General features: G+C 42.8%; 1 protein-coding gene across 12 annotated transcripts in view; it reads left to right on the forward strand.

The window, feature by feature from the left end:
• Nucleotides 1-22596, forward strand: part of ROBO2 (roundabout guidance receptor 2) — a 466996-nt gene that overhangs the window by 326644 nt on the left and 117756 nt on the right. For all 12 annotated transcript variants that reach the window (XM_066599125.1, XM_066599128.1, XM_066599126.1 and 9 more), the window contains exons 7-8: nt 8165-8289; nt 14691-14859. In XM_066599125.1, coding sequence (XP_066455222.1) covers nt 8165-8289; nt 14691-14859 — 294 coding nt within the window. The remainder of the gene's footprint in view (nt 1-8164; nt 8290-14690; nt 14860-22596) is intronic.

A 22596-nucleotide genomic window follows, 5' to 3' on the forward strand; every position in this document is an offset into this window, starting at 1 on the left:
ATTCCTCTTCCTCCTCTTCTTCACCTTTTAGTAGTCCAAAGTTCAGGTTTGCACCGAACCAACCGTTTAGCAAAGCTCAATCCTAGACAGGTTTCGACTGTTTTGGTTTGTTCGACACTAGATCATACCAGCGATCAGTCGTCTCCATAAGCTTATTCTTGGTTCGTGTAAAAGAATATCAAACGAGTGCTGAACAACTTGTATCTCAATCAGCGGTCGTTACATCTGACCGAGAATTTGACAGGTATAATAGGACCCCTGCAGTAGCTTTTACTTCCTCCAGTGCCAGATATGGCAGAGTGGAGTCATACTGTTTGCTGGTTCCTGACTCGGATACACAAGAGGAAGAGGAAGAAACTATTCGATACCAGTTCTTGTTTCCTCTAGATCTGGGTAGAATATTCAATGCATCAGAAATCCCTAGTCAACAAGTTAACTTGTAGAAGATGTATCCAGCTAACCGAACGTATCCAGCTTTGCCTTGACATTCTAAAGCAACCCCTTATTCCATACTGGCTGAATACAGACCCCTGGACTTTAATGGGTGATTTTGGTCTGTTTATACGGACCCAAATAGGACACGCAACATTGGTCCAGGTAAAAATTGCACGTCTAAAAAGCACCCATTTAATTCTATGGGTCCGTGAGCTGCCCGTATTGGATAAGTATAAGATATGGACTGTATACGGATAGAAAATACACCCATGTGTATAGGCCCGGTTATTGGGAAATTACATGTTTTAAATCGGTATTTCCCTTTAATGTAGGAGGGATGAGAACAAACAGCGGTTGCATCACGTCCGACAAGTCCTAAACACTCAATGGTTTTGCTTTAACCATTTGTGGCTATTTCCCCAATTACATTTATACGCAGCCGCAAATAATTGCGCATCAAAATGACAGAAGTCAGAGCAGATCCACTTCACCGTATGGGAAACATGGAAGTTTACGAAAGTCCTTTACTTCTTAATTAACCCTTTGCAATCCACTGTCTGACGTCTAAAGACATTCTGATTAAAGGCTGTGCAGCTCCGATGTCGGAAGATGTCCGGCAGGGTATTCTTACTGTAGATTACTGGCCACTCTGTTGTCAGGGGCCTCTCCAGCATGTCCCATACTGCAGTACTGGCTCTAGCCAGCAGACGGCGCCATTGTATAATGGCAGAAAGAGAAAGCCCCCTAGGAAACCCTGAATCCAAAATTGGATTGCAAAGGGTTAAGTGTGCTAAAGAGGTAAAGAGTCCACATATGGGTTCTGTCTAAGAAAGCACTGCCATAAATGTCTAAACAGCAATGATTCTCCAATGCAGCGTCCGGTCCGGAGGTCGGCTGCCGGATCTTTTGGTGCTTTGAATAAAATATGACTGGAAAAGGGGCTTTGTAAAATGTATTTGTTGTAAGTCCTTCGGCCCCAGGCAACGGCGTTCTGCCATGAATTAAATATTTCATCAGGTGCAGGGAAAGCTTCTATGATCCATCTAAGTACATAATACTCACATGTATGTCATGGAAAGCAGAGGCTGCAAATAAAGACTTCTAGTACAGATGTAGCATCCCTAAACTTGTCTTCACTTGAGATGAGTCCTGAGGGTGATGCCCGTCGATTGCCAACTCATTGCTCTAACAGAAGATACACTGAACAGCCATTTAATTAGACCCCCCATCTAGTAGCACGTTGGACTTTCTTTGGCCTTCAGAACTGCAGTAATGTATTGCGGTGTAGATTCCACTAGGGGATGAAATCGTTTTGCAGGAATATCGGCCCCTGTGGACAGGAAGCATCCTGCAGTTGTGCAGATATTAGATGGAGGTGCTAACATGCTCTGATCAGCTGACAGGAAGGGGTCAGCGATTCATGCTGCTTGTGCCAAATTCTGACCTCCCATCAGCACTGAGCAACAGAAATTTGGTTTCATCTGACCAGTTGTTGTTTTTCGGCTGCTTAGTAATACAATTTTTGCGCTCTTTCGCCCCCTGGAGTCTCGTCTTTCTGTTTCTCTTAGACACACTGGAACTGGTCACCTGCTGTTATAGCCCATCATCAGAGAGTTGTGCGTTCAGGCACGTTAGTTGGAGCATTGTATTCAGCTACCATTTGTTTGACTGTGCAGCACCTGTTCATCAGAGTGATTCCTGACATCCTCCTCTGACCCCTTTCAGCAACGAGTTGTTTCCATCCACAGGATCCCCTTTCACTGGATGTTTTTCCATCCTCAGTATACTCTCCACACCTTGGCACAATAAAAAACCTCTTGCGGTTGGCAGTTAAATCCTGGCCCCGGTTAGACTACTACCAATGACAAGGCCTCGTTGGGAGCCGCTCAGCTCAGTTTGCTGGATTTTCCCATCTATTGTGGATTCACACTGAAACTGATCCACAGAAAATTAGTTATGTGATTTTATGCTCCGGGGTCACGGGGAGAATTTCTATACAGCGAAGCTCCAATCGTGAAAGTGTCGGGGGCTCTAATAAAGTGGCCATTCAATGTACATGCAAGGTCTGTAGTAGGCAGCTCCTCTCATATACTTCCCCATCTGCATGTGTCTCATGCTAATGTCAGATATTTCCTGATTACTTTTTGGTTACAATGTTTCTCCTTTGCTAAAATGAATAGATTAAGAGATCTTCCCAAGGCTTTTTAAGGCTCCTGATAACCGTCCCATTCTCTGTTATTGATTATTATGTCCAGCCCGGATGTTGACAGACACTATTTTAATTCGCTCTGTATAAGGTCGCGTTGCCAATCCATCACTTTATGCTACTGACAGTGATAAATTTTCACCAAAGCAGAAAACCTTTTGTAAAGCCGCATGTAGCGCCCCGTATAATACATTAATAATGGTGATATATTATTTACTTCTCCTAAAATATTTATCAGACATGACAAAACATATACATGTTGTGAATGCCCCGTCACATACCAACTGTGACCGTTCTATTAGATGGTTCCCTACTAGACTCGGAAGGAAAGCTCTTGCATAGACTTGACCCATAGAAATGTATTGGAATATGATAGATAGATAGATAGATAGATAGATAGATAGATAGATAGATAGATAGATAGATATGAGTGAGATAGATAGTCATATAGATAGATAGATAGATAGATAGATAGATAGATAGATAGATATGAGATAGATAGATAGATATGAGATAGATAGAAAGAAAGAAAGAAAGAAAGAAAGAAAGAAAGAAATGAGATATAGAGAGGTATGAGATAGAGAGAGGTAGATAGATATGAGATATAGATAAATATGAGCTAGACAGATATGAGATAGATAGATAGTTAGATATGAGATAGATAGATGGATAGATATGAGATAGATAGATATGAGCTAGACAGATATGAGATAGATAGACAGATGTGAGATAGATATATATGAGATAGATAGATGGATAGATATGAGATAGATAGATAGATAGATATGAGATAGATAGATAGATAGATAGATAGATAGATATGAGATAGATAGAGATAGATAGATAGATATGAGATAGATAGATAGATATGACATAGAGATAGATAGATAGATAGATAGATAGATAGATAGATAGATAGATAGATAGATATGAGATAGATAGATAGATGGATAGATATGAGATATATAGATGGATAGATATGAGATAGATGGATAGATATGAGATAGATAGAGAGAGAGAGATAGATAGATAGATATGAGATAGATTGATAGAGAGATAGATATGAGATAGATGGATAGATATGTGATAGATGGATAGATATGAGATAGATAGATGGATAGATATGAGATAGATAGATAGATAGATATGAGATAGATAGATAGATAGATAGATATGAGATAGATAGATGGATAGATATGAGATAGATGGATAGATATGAGATAGGTGGATAGATATGAGATAGATAGATATATATAGAGAGAGATAGATAGATAGATAGATATGAGATAGATTGATAGAGAGATAGATATGAGATAGATAGATAGAGAGATAGATATAAGATAGATGGATAGATAGAGATAGATAGATAGATAGATAGATAGATAGATAGATAGATAGATATGAGATAGATAGATGGATAGATATGAGATAGATGGATAGAGAGAGAGAGAGATAGATAGATATGAGATAGATTGATAGAGAGATAGATATGAGATAGATAGATAGATAGATAGAGAGATAGATAGATATGAGATAGATGGATAGATATGAGATAGATAGATGGATAGATATGAGATAGATAGATGGATAGATATGAGATAGATAGATAGATAGATAGATAGATAGATAGATATGAGATAGATAGATGGATAGATATGAGATAGATAGATGGATAGATATGAGATAGATGGATAGATATGAGATAGATGGATAGATATGAGATAGATAGATAGATATGAGATAGATTGATAGAGAGATAGATATGAGATAGATAGATAGATAGATATGAGATTGATAGATAGATATGAGATAGATAGATAGATAGATAGATAGATATGAGATAGATAGATAGATAGATAGATATGAGATTGATAGATAGATAGATAGATCTAGACGTAGATATCCATGTTGTTTATAATGCATTAGGTGTCAAGTCAAGCTAAGGCCAAACTGTAACCTGAGCAGAGTATACTAGACAGTATTTGGAATAAATCCATTTTTTCCATCCCTGTGAAGTGATAGGTCCACCGATAGGATGGCAGTGTGGTGTCCCTGCTGTACCCCCTTTTCCTGCTGCATCACAGCAATGCACACTTAAGTGGTCTATTATATACCACCACCCGTTTCTGGCCCCATCTACTACCCTGCTACTGCCTCCAGAAACATGGCAGCCGCTTTAAAATGAAATAACATTATGAGAAGCAATATAAAAGTGCACCCACCTTAGAGACATAGTGACGTACCGCTGTAGCCAATCTCTGGCCTCAGCTGGAGCATGTGACTGCGCTACCTGGAAGTGCAGAAGGACCAAACCCAAGTGGAGCAACTTGGGGAGCAAAAGAGTTGAGTATAGTGTGATATCATTTTATAGCTTTCCGTGCTTCATAACCACAGGGTAAATCTAACAGCCACTATGACGTCCCTGCATGAGAGCCACAAATCTCTGTTACACGCCCTCTGCTTCCGATGCCCAGACCATAATATCTAAATCTCTCTATTGAACCAAACCTAGATCACCATTGGGTTCGAGAGTCTACAACAAGAATCGAAGTCTTTTAGACATAATTCGTTGGTGTGACTATATTATAACTAGAGATGAGCGAACTTACTCGGTTCGGGTGTTTTTGGACCCGAGCACCGATTTTTCAGAGTAACTGACTACTCGGACAAAAAGATTCGGGGGGCACCGAGGAAGGAGGGGGGGCGTGATGGAGCTGGGGGTAGCAGTGGGGAACAGGGGGGAGCTCTCTCTCCCCCCCTCCCCCCACTCCTCTCTGCAACCCTCCGCGCCCCCCCCTGCGCACCCCGAATCTTTTCGTCCGAGTAGTCAGTTTCTCGGAAAAAGGGGTGCTCGGGTCTAAAAACACCCGAACCGAGTACGCTCACTCATCTCTAATTATAACTATTTTTAACTCTGGGTATGGTAAATACAGCGCCCCCTATTGATAGGCTTAAAAGCATTTTTAAAAATTGCATTTATGGATTTTATTATCAGCCTGTGCATGGATCTTGTTATTCCGAGAGTGTGGTCAGTACGTTAATGTTGTCCATTGCCATTGGTGTCTGTCGTTTAAGAACAAAGCCTGCGATGGCCCCGCATTAAATCCCTTTTTTTCACAGTTCTCCTTTTGTATGTACAATGTATAAAGTTACTTAAACAAAAAAGTGCAAGGGCAAAAAGAAAAAAAAAATCAGGAGAGACTATTTGCATTCCGCTAGCTTAGTCCAATACTTCTAAATGCTTCTTCATTATCGCGTGTTCTATCCGGACGCAGAGTGCTATTGTACCAGCTCTAAAAATGAGGTGATTAACCTTGAGGTCTTTCATCCGCACATTTGAAAGCCCACCTCACACATGGCCTATGCTTTTTATTCATGTTCTACATGCTGATTTCCATATCGTCCCACTCGCCCTCCGATGCTGATATTAGCATAACAGTGCTTATGCATGACATTGATTGAAGCCTGCGCTAACCGAACGTAGCAAGGAAGCGGTGATAGGAAAAGATGAAAGGTAATTTGTCCAGCGCTGCATTTATCGACTTATAATGGTGTGGCGAGGGAAAGGGTCATCATTTGGGAAGGGGGGTATATTAATGCTCAACCCATCAATAGATTATGGACTATAATGAAAATAATATGTACAGTACAGATGTAGCAGGGCTGAATTTATTATTTTACTCTTTGGGGCTGCATTTTGGTGCATCAGTATGTTTACCTGCAACCCTGTTTAAAAGCACAGGCAAGGGCATTGCAATTACAGCAATTGTAGTGCCAAGTGACAAACTCAGCTCCACTAGGTCTGATTGTAACAGAAACTGGTGAGCAAACCGAAACAGTCGAACCTTGTTACGGGTTGAACTGTGCTAAACGTTCAGGTTTGTCTCGGCTGAACCCAAAAATGTTTCTTCTTCTTTGTCTTCTTTTTCTTCTCCATCTTCTTATCCTTATTCTTCTTCTTCTCCTCTTTCTTCTCCCTTTTCATTTCGTCCTTCTTCTCCCTTTTTGTCTCATCCTTCTTCTCCCTGTTCTCCTCGTCCTTCTTCTCCCTTTTCTCCTCCTCCTCCTCCTTCTCCCTTTTCTCTTTCTCCTTCTTCTCCCTTTTCTCTTTCTCCTTCTTCTCCCTTTTCTCTTTCTCCTTCTTCTCCCTTTTCTCTTTCTCCTTCTTCTCCCTTTTCTCCTCCTCCTTCTCCCTTTTCTCTTCCTCCTTCTTCTCCCTTTTCTCCTCCTCCTTCTCCCTTTTCTCTTCCTCCTTCTTCTCCCTTTTCTCCTCCTCCTCCTTCTCCCTTTTCTCTTCCTCCTTCTTCTCCCTTTTCTCCTCCTCCTTCTCCCTTTTCTCTTCCTCCTTCTTCTCCCTTTTCTCCTCCTCCTTCTTTTCCCTTTTCTTCTCCTCCTCCTTCTCCCTTTTCTCTTCCTCCTTCTTCTCCCTTTTCTCTTCCTCCTTCTTCTCCCTTTTCTCTTTCTCCTTCTTCTCCCTTTTCTTGTCCTCCTTCTTCTCCCTTTTCTTGTACTCCTTCTTTTCTTCTTTTCTCCTCCTTCTCCCTTTTCTTCTCCCCCTCCTTCTCCCTTTTCTCCTCATCTTCCTCCTTCTCCCTTTTCTTCTTCTCCTCCTTCTCCATTTTCTTTTCCTCCTCAGTCTCCCTTTTTCCCTCCTTCGTCTCCCCTTTCTTCTTCCCCTTTGTCTCCATTTTCTTCTCCTCCTCCTTCTCCCTTTTCTTCTCCTCTTCGTCTCCCCTTTTTCTCCTCCTTTGTCTCCCTTTTCTTCTCCCCCTTCGTCTCCCTTATCTTCTCCTCCTTATTTTCATTCTTCCCCTTCTACTTCCTTGTCATTTCCTTCCTCCTCCTCTTCTTCCTTCTTCTGTTGTACAGGGCTTTTATGGCTCTAAGCCTCCCAAACACTTGGTATGTGTCCAAGTTGCTCCCAAGAAGCTCAGTCACAACTTGTATCAAGCACCACACGGACCTGTCTCTTTGCTGTCCAAAATATGGACAGAGCCCATACATATGCATTTGCATGTCTTAATTCTCACCCGTGATATGGATAAGAATAGGACATGCAGTGAGAAAGAATAGCAGTGTGCATAACCCCATAGGCTATAGTAGATCCATGTGCTGTCCGTAAATTAACACAGACAGTGCACGGAGAAACACACAACTGTGCCGGAGGCCTTAGAAAGTGTTTTACACTAATTGGGACTGAACTGAACTCCTTGCCGAAATTCGGCAAACTGGCCGAACTGGACTTTTCAAAAGTTCGCTCATCACTAGTAGCGGGGCCTTTCTGATTTAGAATAAACATGACCTTTCACCATTTTACAAGGCTGGACAAATTACGGTAAACTTTAGGAGCCAGTTTGAACTTTTTTTTGGGTAGCCAGACAATCAAAAATAACCTCCATAGCATTCAATGGAAATCAACTCAAGAAGTTAGTGGCGAGTAGCAAGTTTTTGTATTTATGTATGGTATATTGTAGACATTTGTAACTCAAGATTTCACAACTGGATCTTTTTGTATATTTACAGCTCCTCCCCAGTTTGTGGTGAGACCACGCGATCAGATCGTAGCTCAAGGACGGACTGTGACGTTCCCTTGTGAAACAAAAGGAAATCCTCAGCCTGCTGTCTTCTGGCAAAAGGAAGGAAGTCAAGTAAGGAGCTCTTCTTCCTCTAACCAATGCAGCCCTTGACCATGGATTGCTTGTACGATTTAGATACATGACATTATGTTGTTGTGGGTCAGGAATATCAGATAATAGAAAGACGTTTTCTATTTTAATGGCCATTTTCATGTCTCTCAATTATGCAGAAGTGAAGGCAGAGTCATAGTGAGACGGTTCTCTCTGGGTAAGAGGTCAAGACATGTGGATTTTGGTGAGGATTTGTCTGTGGTGGAATGTTCTGCCACACCTGAAAAGCACCCTCAGGCCTTGTGTACACTTTCCCGGGGATTTGACATTGAAACCATGGTAATACCATACAAATTTCGCATTAGGTCTGTGGAAAAATCCACATTCAAAAGGGTCACATTCATTGCAAGGAGAACTGGCGCTGTGGGGTGTGTTACGGAGAAAAAAGAATCGGCATGGTGAAATCTGCATTGAGAAATCAGTATGTGGATATGTCTCATAAATGGGCAAAATCTGCTTGCAAAAATGTGCAACTCTGTTGTGGATTCCTGCTGAGGATTTGGAGGCGGATTCTATATCAACGCTAAATCACCATGTGAGAATCCCCTCATGCTCTACATTCTATCATTATTTTGCAAGCCAAGAACATTGTATCATTTCAAGTAAATAAATAATCCATTGGAAGGAAATGAAGAATGGCTTTGGATCACGATAGGACAGGGCAGTTTATCATAACTTTCCAAGTACAACCTCCTGTAGGCATTTGGGGCCATGTGATCTTTTATCAAAACCCCAAAAAATCAATATGTTATTGCTGATTGTCATAGATTGATAACCCATCCTAGCAGACAATGTAATGACTTGGTGTAGGTCAAAATGAGGAATTGCCTTTGGAAAAAAGAGACTAATTGGACCGGATAGTAGAATACGCTAAAACCAGTTAATGGCTACCCGATCTTCCACTACTGTTACATTAGTGCACCTCAGTAGGGGAAGAAGAAAGAATCAGTACCCCACAGAGACCAATTAGCCTTTTGCATTAATTAGCCTAATCATGATGATATACATTACATATTGGTCAATAACTGTAACCTACCAACCATATATGTCTACGGAGGTGTCAGGCCCTCATCTTACTCATGGAAATACAATAACAGCAATCAGGATCAGTTCTCCTATTAATAAACATGCTCGAAGTGTTATAGATAATGTTTGAACATAGCTGAAGAGATAATCAGCTGTTGCTCACGAACAATGGGGTAAAAGACTAGGAACCTGATGCAAATTATTAACAAATGGTTTAGTCTTGGCCAGTGGGAGATCCTTATGACCACCGATGTCTATGAATATCTTCCAGGACTGCCCACTGGCACCGTTGCACTACTTCATTTGCCAGGTTTTAAGCCTAATGATTCTTGTTTTATCCCAAGTCTATTAACGCAAAGATGACCAGTGGTTGACCAGTGTAACTAGGCCGGCTTCACCTATATCCGCACAATGAAAAGCATTGCTCCATCGCATGCTTCCCCTTCCATTCATGACCCTCCAAAGACATTTTGCCCTCCATCTTTTTCTTCACCACACTTGATACACAACTGGTGATGCTTATCTCAATGGTAGAAGCCAAAAGCTCATTCGGTTGAGTCTACTTATTACCTGATTAAAGGTTTTCTAGACCCCTTGGATGATGATATACTTGAAAAGCTTTCCATCAAAATTGCTAGCAAATGAATAAAAATGGCCATCTTTACCTAGTGTCCCTAGTGTCCCATACCCACAGGATAGGTGATGAAAGTCTGATCAGTGAGATCTCACTGCTGAGACCCCAATCGATCCTAAGAACAAGAATCTCATGTCCCCTCCTCTCTGCAGGCTCACTGCACCCAACCGCAGTGACATGGCAATTGAATGGAGCGGTGGTCGCACATCTGTGGTAACTATAGGGCTAATGGAAACAGTGAAGTACAAGCTATCTGCTACAGTCCCACTGAAGATGAATGGAATGGCCCCACACATGTATCATTCCATTCAATCTCCACGTCACTGTGGGTCTCACTGCTAAGATTCCCACCGACCCCGAGAACGGGGGTCCTACGTCCCCCTCTTTTGCTCACTACAGCCTCACTAACCCCATACAGTGAGGAGGCGATTGAATTGAGTGGTGGTCACGCATATGTGGCGTTGCTCCGTTCATCTTTAGTGGGACTGCTGTACCCAACTATTTCTGTCAGCCCCATAGAAATTGATTGAGTGGTGCCACACATGTTCTCCATTCAGTCTCCATGTCATTGGAGGTGGGTGCAGTAAGCCTGTAGTGATAAGTAGAGGGGAAGACAGGATCACCATTCTTGGGATTGATGAGGGTCTCAGCAGTGAGGGCCACACTGATCAGACTTTTTTGACTTATCCTATGGATTCTGGTACAACTCTCTTAAAGGGGTTGTCCCATTGTAAACAACTGATCTATATTAGCAGGGATCCGCAGGACCCCCACAATCAGCTGTCAACTGGGCCGCTGCACTCAGCGATGGAGCTGATTACTGCAGGAAGCTGACAGCTCCATTCTCACTGCAGTGGCTGGTATTGAAGTGAATGGGAACTTTGCATGTAATACCAAGCCTGGCCACTAGAGCGAGAACAAAGCTTGTCTGCTTCCTGCTCATAAGCTTAGTGCATGAGCACCACCGCCCGGTGAACAGCTGATCAGCGAGGGACCTGGGCAGCAGATCTCCTGAGGAGGATAGACAATCAATAGTTTACAATGGATAACCATTTAAATAGGAAATAGATTGGATTTTATCTGCTCACTGATGCCTGTATTGATTGGCAGCCACTTTTCTATTTCCTCCCCCAGCGCCAGCATTGACCCTTACAACATCCTGTAGTCCAGTGTTTCCCAAACTCCAGTCCTCATGGACCCCAACGGGTCATGTTTTCTGGATCTGCTCAGTATTGCACAGGTGATATAATTATTGTCGGTCCTCAGACATTGCCACAGGGGTTCTTACTATAGGATATCCTGAAAACATGACCTGTTGGAATCGCTATTTAAAGGGGTTGTACGAGATCAGAAGAAAAGGTCTATTTCCTTTCCAGAAAGAATGCCACTCTTGTCCAATGGCAGTTTTTGGCACTACAGCTTAGCCACATTGAAGTAAATGTGGTTGAAATGCAATACCAGTCGCAGCCAACAGACAAAAGTGGCGTTGTTTTGGAAAGAAAGCCTAATTCTTACGGTATTTTATCCTTGCAGGTTTATCAGAGGTGTAGAATATGTTCTGCTCTACAATATCTGAGAGTAAGAGGACATACCGGGATGATTATAAGCCACGCTGCCTCCGTTTGGTAGCATGTGCTAATGTCTACGTTAAGTGGCCTTGTAGTGGTACACGTGAATCTCGTAGAGTGGACATCCATCACTTCATTACAAGGAGAAGAGCTTCTAATTAATCTATCCCATTATTAGGAGGATTAAAGTAATTTAGCCTAATTGAATGGTGTTAATACTCAATTTTATACTCGACCATTGGTCTTATGTAACACTGAAGGATCGTAAGAGGGGAAAGGAACTCCATGATTGGAATTTAATTTAATTATCAATTGTTTGCAAATTAATTAGAAATTCTCCAGTCATTGAACGCACCCCTTACACCGCATACACATGGCAGGATTACAGCTTGCTATAACCCTTGGAGTTAACATGCCGCCATTATATACACTGACAGGCTACTTTATTAGTAACACCGGCCCTTTAACCATGGAAGCCTGCTTGTATGGAGGTTAGAGCCGGACTGCAGCAGAAAATCATATGACAAGTTTCCCGTGGATAAGTTTTAGTGTGACTCCACATTATAATGAGAAAATCCCGCGATCTGAGTGACTTCCAACGAGTCCCGGTCATCTGTGCTAGACTAGCCAAGGCCAGGATTTCACTGCCAATCTTGTCCCGTGTAATGATGGGGAGAGTATACAGAGAATGGCGAGAAAAAACAGGAAAGGCGAATCCTGGGGACAGAAACAATTCATTGCTGAAGGGGTCAGAGGAGGATGTCAGGAATCGTCCTGATGAACAAGTGTTACAGTCAAGCAAACTGTAGCAGACTACGAAACTGGTGCCCCAACTAATGTGTACGAACGCACAACTCGCCGTTCCTTAGCACAGATGAGCTATAACAGTTGACAACCACTTCCAGTGCCATTGAGTCTAACAGAAGCAGAAATGTGAGACTCCAGTGGGCAAAAGAGCTCAAAAATTGTATCACTGAGCAGTGGAAAAACATCTCCTGGTCAGATGGATCCAGATTTCTGTTGCACCGTGCTGATGGGAGTCAGAATTTGGCGCAAGCAGCCTGAATCGTTGACCCCTTCCTGTCAGCCGGTGGAGTAATGGTGTGATGGAGGCTTTCTTTGCACATCTTGGGTCCTCTTATACCTGTGGATGGATGCCACAATGAATTAATGGGATTTTAAAGGTCAAATGAGGCTCAACCCGCTACTAGATGGGCTAATAAAGTGGCTATGAAGTGCAGTGTCCGTAGAAGTGTCTGGTGCCTTAGTGTACCTACACATGCCTGCAACTGGAAAACATCATTCCATTTTCTATCGTGCACAGCTCGGAGGACAAAACTACACCAGAGTGTCCGTGGCTCCATCGTACGGAGCTGCAATGACTGTCTGTGCTGCCATATGGTGCACATGCTCTGATGCATCTATGAGGCCTTATAATTAAAACAAGGGGCATTTATTGGATTGTGCAAAGTTATGCACATCCTAGTTTTTAACCGGTGACTTCCGAGTCTTTGCAAAAGTAGCAGCATGCCAAAACAGCCTGCGGCACGCGGTTTGGCGGGTTGGAGGCCTCTGCTGTGTGTCAGTGAGGTTATATGAAAGATGTTATTCTGTGTTAGGTAACATTTCCATTAACTGCTCTTATAATATAATGAATATATAAAACGAATTACTCGTAAAACTCAGGAAACAGACATTTATCCCGGTGACAGTTACTCATTAAACTAGCAGCGCTGTCTAAACATGTCATTTACTGTTGGGGCTTCTAATAGGTTTTCTTTTTATCACAGATTATTATTTTAGCAGAATATTTATTCCGACTTGCATACGGTTGTGTCAGACTTTATTATAACTCATCAGTGCAAACCGGAAACTATTGTGGTACAGGACGTGGGATGTAAAAGTACTGGATAGATAGATAGATAGATAGATAGATAGATAGATAGATAGATAGATAGATAGATAGATAGATAGATAGATAGATAGATAGATAGATAGATAGATAGATATGAGATGGATAGATAGATATGAGATGGATAGATAGATATGAGATGGATAGATAGATATGAGATGGATAGATAGATAGATAGATATGAGATAGATAGATAGATAGATAGATAGATATGAGATAGACAGATAGATAGATATGAGATAGAAAGATAGATAGATATGAGATAGATAGATATGAGATAGATAGAGAGATAGATATGAGATAGATAGCTAGATATGAGATAGATAGATAGAAGATAGAGAGATAGATAGATAGATAGAAGATAGAGAGATAGATAGAGAGATAGATATGAGATAGATAGATAAATAGATATGAGATAGATAGATATGAGATAGATAGGTAGGTAGAAATGAGATAGATATAAGATCGATATGAGATAGATAGATATGAGATAGATAGAGAGATAGAGATGAGATAGATAGAGAGATAGATATGAGAGAGATATTAGATAGATAGATATGAGATCGATAGATAGATATGAGATAGATAGGTAGGTGGATATGAGATAAATAGATAGGTAGGTAGATATGAGATAGATAGATAGGTAGGTAGATATGAGATGGAATATGAGATAGATAGATAGATAGATAGATAGATATGAGATAGAATATGAGATAGATAGATATGAGATAGATAGATATGAGATAGATAGATATGAGATAGATAGATAGAATATGAGATAGATATGAGATAGATAGAGAGATAGATAGATATGAGATAGATAGAATATCAAATAGATAGATATGAGAGATCGATAGATAGATAGTTAGATAGAATTAGATGAGGTAGATTTTACACCCTTCATGATGATACAAATGAATGAATTAAACTAAGCTAATGAATTCAAATTGCGCAGTTAATATGAAACATTTTCGCTTGATCAATAAATGAACCAAGAACAAATAAAACTGTCTTCCATCCAAATAAACATATGTTTCATCTTATGAGAACAATCGGAGAGCGGCAGATGCTGGTAAATGTTACACAAATTATTGCTCCCCTACAAATATTGATGCTTTCAATTAAGTTTACGGTTTGAAGTATTAGATCAGCTGACATTGTTCTTTTTCTGTAACATTTGGATAATTCTCCCTTTTTTGTTCTTCCTTTCATCTTTCTATAGAACCTGCTTTTTCCAAATCAACCGCAACCCAACAGTCGATATTCAGTGTCCCCAACTGGAGACCTAACCATCGCCAACATCCAACGTTCAGATGCCGGCTACTACATTTGCCAGGCTTTGACAGTAGCTGGAAGCATATTGGCAAAGGCCCAGCTGGAAGTTACTGATGGTGAGTTTACATGGTCGCTGTCAATCTGTGAGCGTCCGTGACCTGTACAAAAAAGAAATCTCCTCGAGTGCAGTATGTCCGTTCCTGCCATCACTGCTGGAAATTATATGGTGGCTGCACATTGTATACAGAATAGATTAAACTCTGTCGGCCTACTGTCCCCTAACATTTGGGGTCTTGTTTTGATAATTAATGCCAAATTGCTGTTCCAACTCTGCTATTCGAGTCCATGTAATAGATTATTTTCTTCTATTGTGCATTTGGAGATGTGCAGAAGGACACTTGGCTGTTGAGAAGCCTCTTATGGAACAATAGGGCATTAAATATTAGACAACATGGCTCTGGATATGGATAGTGCTGTAATAAGTCTTTAACACAATTTTATAAATGTGCAGTCTAATAAATTTAAGTCTGAGTGTAATACCCACTGTGACCACTAGTAGTGCCATTTACTATTAATTTTGATCATTAAAGAGTTTTAGAATGCAAATTAGAAATGTAGCTCTCCTACAGGTCAGTGTCCGACCTTTTAAGTCTCCGAACACCTATGAAGTGGTCTCCACAAGGACAAACTCTACACCTAGCGACCCAGGGTTTTAGAAGTGAAGGCAGATCAGTAGGAAATGTCATCACTTGCTGATAAGAGGGGATTCAACTTCCAGGACTCCCCCAATCCTCAGAATGGATGGGCTGCAATACTAATTATAGGGGTTTTTGTATTAAAGACATTTACCCCCTATCCACTGTCTGATCATTGAGGGTCCGACCAAATGCTTCAACACTCCAACACTTCATTCACCACTATGTGACAGGTGGAGATCGATGCGCTTATCAATCTCACTCCATACCATAGAAGTGAATGTAGTGGTGGTCACGCATGCACATCTCTCCGCCATTCACAGAGATACTAGGGAATCCCAGAGTTCGGACCCCCAGCATTTCGACATTTATCTCCTATCCTGTCGATATAAGATACAAGTCAGCTGCCATGGGTGGTGAGGAGAGCAGGACCCAGCATGATCAGCTGTCCACCCTGGGTCCCAGGTTCTGTGAGGTGTTGCATAACCCTTTTAAGACCACAATGCAAAATCTGTAGCAAGCGACCCCCCCCCCCCCCCTCCATGTATAACCTTGGCAACTTCTTATGTGGCAGTAGGGCCCTTGGACATTTTTGGGCACAATCGCCCACAAGTGGTTGTTACCTCTGCCCCTCTTAGTTACACCCTGACTATAACTGATACAATCCATTTCTAATGTTTCCATTAAATGACAATTAGTCCCCATTTCCGGGCACGGTCTAAGTATATCACGCCGCACTGATACAGAATTGCCTTGTTCCTAATGTTTGCATTTTGTAGCAGAACCTCTAATTGCTTCTGCATTTCCTCCCTGACAAAATGATACATTTTGCGCAATTGAAATTACTGTGCAGATTAAAAGGTCTCTTCAATTAATAGGAAGGCCATATTTTTCAATATCTGTCGGTGGCGTGGAGGTGACTCGGGGCAGAAGCTGTGATTGGAACAAACACAAGAGATAAACATTGGCTCCCAGACCATTGAGCTGTTAATAGTCGCACCTGCTGGTACAGAGGAGATTTACTGCAAGGAGCAAGCTGGGTTCAAGGATACCCGTGATGAGAAATTCTTTGTGAAGGGATGCAATGTATCCGTAACAATACTGCCATTCAGCCGAGGTTATATGGATGGAAGGAACAATGGGATTTTCATGTTACATTGTAAATGTCGGGGGAGGGGCGAATAATTTATGCCGTTTTTTTTCATGCTTCCTTTAACTTTTAAAGTCTTCAAAAAGCAGAAAGATTACATTTACCGTAATTACCCGCATCGATATTTGCATAAATATCCGTCGCCCCCTCATAATGCATCTTGTTTTTTTTTTATTACAGGGCAGTTAATGGCCGTGTATTGTTTAACTTATTAAAATGGTGCATTATGTATATTTATGGCGACGCCAAATTACTGTTTATTAGCAGAATTATTCATAGACAGAACAGATTACATGTTACTTAGTATTTGCACTCGTCGGAGCCCGGTAGGGTATGTAGCGAGCGAGCGTAAGGTTGATGATGGTTCACAGCTTGTAATAAAATATTATGCAAATGTATGATGGAATTTGTCTTGTTTGGATAGTCGGATCCATCAAGGTGATGTTAGCGAGAAAGTGATGGAGTGAAAGGCGTGGAAAGGTAAAAAACCTATAGCCGGTCTGCAGTTGGTACATCTGGGTCATATATGAAGGCGGTGTACCGGTTGAGCGGTACATCGGTCTGAGAAAGCATCTAGTGTGGATTGTATACCGCAAGATATGCGCAAATCTAAGGACAACAGAGGTTTTAATGTTGTTCAGAATTTCTTGCTCTCCTGGAAGTTACCCCATTTTTTTCTGTGCATGAGGTTTAGTAATTATTTTTTGATTAAGGGCATTGTATCAGGATTGAGAGTTATTTTGAAATGGGCCCCTAGGGTTGTGGTGGGGCCACAGGAAGATTTTTTTTTAATGGAGGCTTGATGACAGGGTTTTAACTGAAGGACCTTCCAGAGTCTGGATCACAGTATCATGGGTAGCGGACTCCAGGCTGCGCCAGTGTAGCGGACCCGTTCATAGGGGTGGCACCTTGTGGTGTAGTGGGCCCGGCCACTGAAGTGCCACATTGTGGTGTAGTGGACCTGGTTACAGGGGTGGCACATTGTGGTGTAGTGGGTATGGTCACAGGGGTGGCACATTGTGGTGTAGTGGGTATGGTCACAGGGGTGGCACATTGTGGTGTAGTGGGTCCGGTCACAGGATGGCACATTGTGGTGTAGTGGACCCAGCATAGGGGTGGAACATTGGGGTGTAGTGGGCATGGTCACAACGGTGGCACATTGTGGTGAAGTGGACCTGATCACAGGGGGTGGCACATTGTGGTGTAGTGGGTCCGTTCACAGGGGTGGCACATTGTGGTGTAGTGGGCCCATTCACAGGGGTGGCACATTGTGATGTAGTGGGGCCATTCACAGGTGTGGCACATTGTGGTGTAGTGGGCCCATTCACAGGGGGTGGCACATTGTGGTGTAGTGGGCCCATTCACAGGGGGTGGCACATTGTGGTGTAGTGGGTCCGGTCACAGGTTGGCACATTGTGGTGTAGTGGACCCAGCATAGGGGTGGAACATTGGGGTGTAGTGGGCATGGTCACAACGGTGGCACATTGTGGTGAAGTGGACCTGATCACAGGGGGTGGCACATTGTGGTGTAGTGGGTCCGTTCACAGGGGTGGCACATTGTGGTGTAGTGGGCCCATTCACAGGGGTGGCACATTGTGATGTAGTGGGGCCATTCACAGGTGTGGCACATTGTGGTGTAGTGGGCCCATTCACAGGGGGTGGCACATTGTGGTGTAGTGGGCCCATTCACAGGGGGTGGCACATTGTGGTGTAGTGGGTCCGGTCACAGGATGGCACATTGTGGTGTAGTGGACCCAGCATAGGGGTGGAACATTGGGGTGTAGTGGGCATGGTCACAACGGTGGCACATTGTGGTGAAGTGGACCTGATCACAGGGGGTGGCACATTGTGGTGTAGTGGGTCCGTTCACAGGGGTGGCACATTGTGGTGTAGTGGGCCCATTCACAGGGGTGACACATTGTGATGTAGTGGGGCCATTCACAGGTGTGGCACATTGTGGTGTAGTGGGCCCATTCACAGGGGGTGGCACATTGTGGTGTAGTGGGCCCATTCACAGGGGGTGGCACATTGTGGTGTAGTGGGCCCATTCACAGGGGTGGCACATTGTGGTGTAGTTGACCTGGTCCGAGGGGTGGCACATTGTGGTGTAGTGGAGCTGGTCACAGGAGTGGCACATTGTAGTGTAGTGGAGCTGGTCACAGGGGTGGCACATTGTGGTGTATTGGGCCCATTCACAGGGGTGGCACATTGTGGTATAGTGGGCCCGCTCACAGGCAAACCACATTATGGAGAAGCGCCTCTGTTGGAGGGCCAGCTGGACAAACTTACACATGTCCAATGCTCAAACTATTTACTAACAGAATGAAGAAGCACTCACGGGCATGAAGTCTGTAACTGATCATCTGATTTGAAGGCAGGCTGGCCGGCAGCTGGAGAGGAGCAGACTTGGGGGCTTCTTATCAAACACTAATCTACTCCTCAGTGATGGACAAAATAGCAGTTCAGCAGTCATGGTCAGTGTGCCGGGTTGTGATGCAGGCTGTGACCAGAGGGCCGAATGCAAGTTCCTTCCGGCATGCAGGGCTTCAGGAGAAGAGAATGTCAGAATACAGATACTTCCTTTTATCTTGTACATGAGTTCCACAGCCTGCAGCCTATTTAGAAAAAAATGCAACACAAATTAACCTACAACTATAGCAATGGCAATAATCAACCCAGCACGATCAACTCCTGACCAGTAGAGGTCAGACTGGTCCTACAACTAAAATTCTCTTGGGTTCAGTATATCCCAACCCAACACCATTATTGGGAGTTACAGGGTTACCCCTTTGTAGTCTCCTAGCCATATGATGGAGGATAACTTTTAGATAACTTTCTGACTACTGGGACCCCTACTTATCCAAGACAGAGATCCTGGTCATCTCTGAATGAATGGAGCAGTGGTTAGGCATGCGCTCTGCCACTCTATTCTTTTCAATGAGACTGCAGTGTTTGAACTAGGCTATCTCTGGCAGTCCCATTGAAATGAATAAAGTGGTAATGATCAACCACTGCTCCATTCATTCAGAGACCATTGAGATCAGTATTTTCCAGATTGGTGGGTCAGACCTCCACCAAATGAAAGTTATCAGCTCTCTACTCTCAATCCTGACACAACATGTTAAAGTTTATTTTATGACTAGAGACATACCTGCAGTCAACCTTGTGCGTGAGTGGACCAAAAGTCCCATCTACTAGGACTGGTGCCAGCACCCACTAAACCCGGACAGGTGCGGGGGCTCATTGATTCTGGTTGGGGGGGACCTATTTCAGTTGGTGTCCAAGGATGGGATCCAGCCAGTCCCCCCAAACCGATTGTAAAAATAACAGGCTGGTCAGGGAACTGGGAAGAAGAAGGAACTCAATCTAGTTCTCCTAAATTCTATTGTAGAGGTGCCCTGAGGTTACCAATACAATTGAGTAATTACGTAATGACGGGTCCAAGGGAGTAATCCAACTTCTGCCTGCCATTCAGCACTTTCTATCAAACGGAAGTGGCACAGTATATCAAAATTTACCTTGATTATAATCATTATTAATGTCTTAAGATAACTTTCTGTGCCACAGTTTATTTGCACTCTCAATAGCTTTTCAATTGCTCGGCCATGCCACGTTGAGCGAACAATAGCTTTTCAATTGATTCTGATCACAAACTTCACGCAAAAAGTTATCATGGTGAAGTTAGAGGGGTTGTCCAGTTATTGGATAACCACTTTTCAATAGGACCTCCTGTATCAAAATAATACATACAGCTATACTTACCCCTCTGCAGTTGCCAGAATCAAGCACTGCGGTCCCGGTGATTGTTATGACAGATGATGTCACAGAAAATCATGTGAACAATATAGCCAATGAGAGGCTGCAATGCCACATCACATGTTAAAACAATTACTGGAGACCACAACGGACTGCAATACTGTATCCTAATGGCTATGGAGGGGTAATATTTATTATATTCATACAGGAGGTCCAATTGTCCGGTTGCTACACTTATATGTCATCACGCCACCCAAGTGCCTCCGTGGATGCCAGGCCTGCTGCCATCCACATAAAAAGACAGCAGTGATGTAAACAGCACGTGGCACATGGCAGGTCCTGTTACAGATTTTGCATTGTGGCCCACACGCTTTAGATCACACTTTGTATTGATATTCAGGACCGCTTTAACCATAGGCAAAACAGTGCATCCGCAATGGGCTCTCCGGTGGCATCAATTAATTTCATCTGTATTCACATCCTCAAGACATGGATATAGATATGTATTAAAAAATAATAGTAAGCTATGCTCACCTACTGCATGTCTCCAGCCTCCATTCACTTCCGGGTCCAGTGGTCAGGGGCCTGTTGAAGCTCGTCATTACCCATTGAGGCCAGTGATTGGCTGCAGCAGTCATGGACTTACAGGGGCACATAACTGCTGGGCATGGAGGTGAGTGGCGACCACTGGGAAGCCTGCACCCTGTTGTGCCTGGGTTGGGGAATGTTCACATGCCAGATTTCACTGTGGAATTTTCTGTGTGAATTCCGCCGTACAAAATCTTCATCTTTTTGTTGTGGAACGGAGCATGGATTAATCCCTATCAATGGGCTAAATCTGCATATTGTATTCCGACACATTTCCGCTCATTTCCAAACGATTTTCTGCTGCGGAATTCCGAATGCGGATTTTGCCCAGGGCTAAATCCACGCACGGATCTGCTGCAAAAAGATGGATTTCGCTGCAGCCTTTAGAGGCAGGATTCACATGGAAAACTCCTTTAGGTGAGCATTGATGACAGTTTGAGGATGGTGGAGGAGGGTGGGTGGGGGCAACAGTGGAGGGGGGACCCTTTTTTAATACCCCAACACTGGGCCAACTCGGGTATTAAAATGGCCCCATTGATATTGTTTCAGGCCAAAAACAGGGCTGTAGCCCAAACTGTTAACACTTCTCCTACTTTCTGCATGGTACAACTGTATATATTTATATATATAACTGGTAGAACTATTTTATAATCCTTTCTGTTTTCTGATCCGTTTTATGCTCTCGATGCACTGGATTTAGGGGACTTTAGTCCATATTCGTTTCTTGTAGACTTCTGGATTATTACAACTGTCATTTACCAATGAAGCTGCGGTGAAGAGTAATAGTCATTCCCGCTGCAGCGGGTTATAGAGTAAATGTAGAAAATAGATTTGGAGTCAGGAGTCCATTTTAGGGATCAGGGCAATAAAACAATTGAAGGTTGTTGAAATGAGGGCTGACTGGTCGCCGTTGTGGTGGCAGTATGGATGTTCACACCTCACTGCAACTTCTAAGTGTTCATTTAACCTCCGACCTCAATGTCATGGAAACCTGTATCGGACTCACACGTTGAACACCCTCGGAGCCGAGAAAGCTTTCTGATGGAAAGAAGGACTTTTAATCTGTTATTGATCCAACTCATTTAATGCAAACCATTTAGGCCATTAAAATAAATGACATGTGGTATCCAGAAATATGCAAATGAGCGCAGGATTGTCATAAACCTAATAGCCTGCTTCAGACGTCTGATTTATGGATTCATAAAAGTGACATAAAGGGCATGATGTAAAGTCTATACCCACCGTGAGGAATATTCTATCCTTACTACGGTATTTACATAGAGATGGACTAATTTTTAAATTTGGGGGGGGGGGGGGAAGGGCAGATTTTTGTGCCACAATATACTGTGAAAACAGCATTTAGTATGCCAGGATTCTTATGGGGTCAGTGGTGGACCCCAGAAGACAAAATCCGCACAGGACTTTATACAGGAACCACAATATGGGGAAAATGAAACAAGGTGAAGACCTAGTCTAGGAGGGTTGACTGAAAGAGTGGAGACCACCTGTACAAATATTAGGGTTACAGAGATATTAACATGGGAGAGTCCTTAAAGGGTAATACTTGAGTAGCAGGTTGTGGAAAAAACTGTGAGCTGCCTTTCTAATGGGTGCGGTTATATAAAAGGGTGATGCTAAATATATTTAGACCCCCTATATTAAGA

This window comes from Eleutherodactylus coqui, chromosome 4 (assembly GCF_035609145.1).
Source record: "Eleutherodactylus coqui strain aEleCoq1 chromosome 4, aEleCoq1.hap1, whole genome shotgun sequence".
Lineage (NCBI taxonomy): Eukaryota > Metazoa > Chordata > Amphibia > Anura > Eleutherodactylidae > Eleutherodactylus > Eleutherodactylus coqui.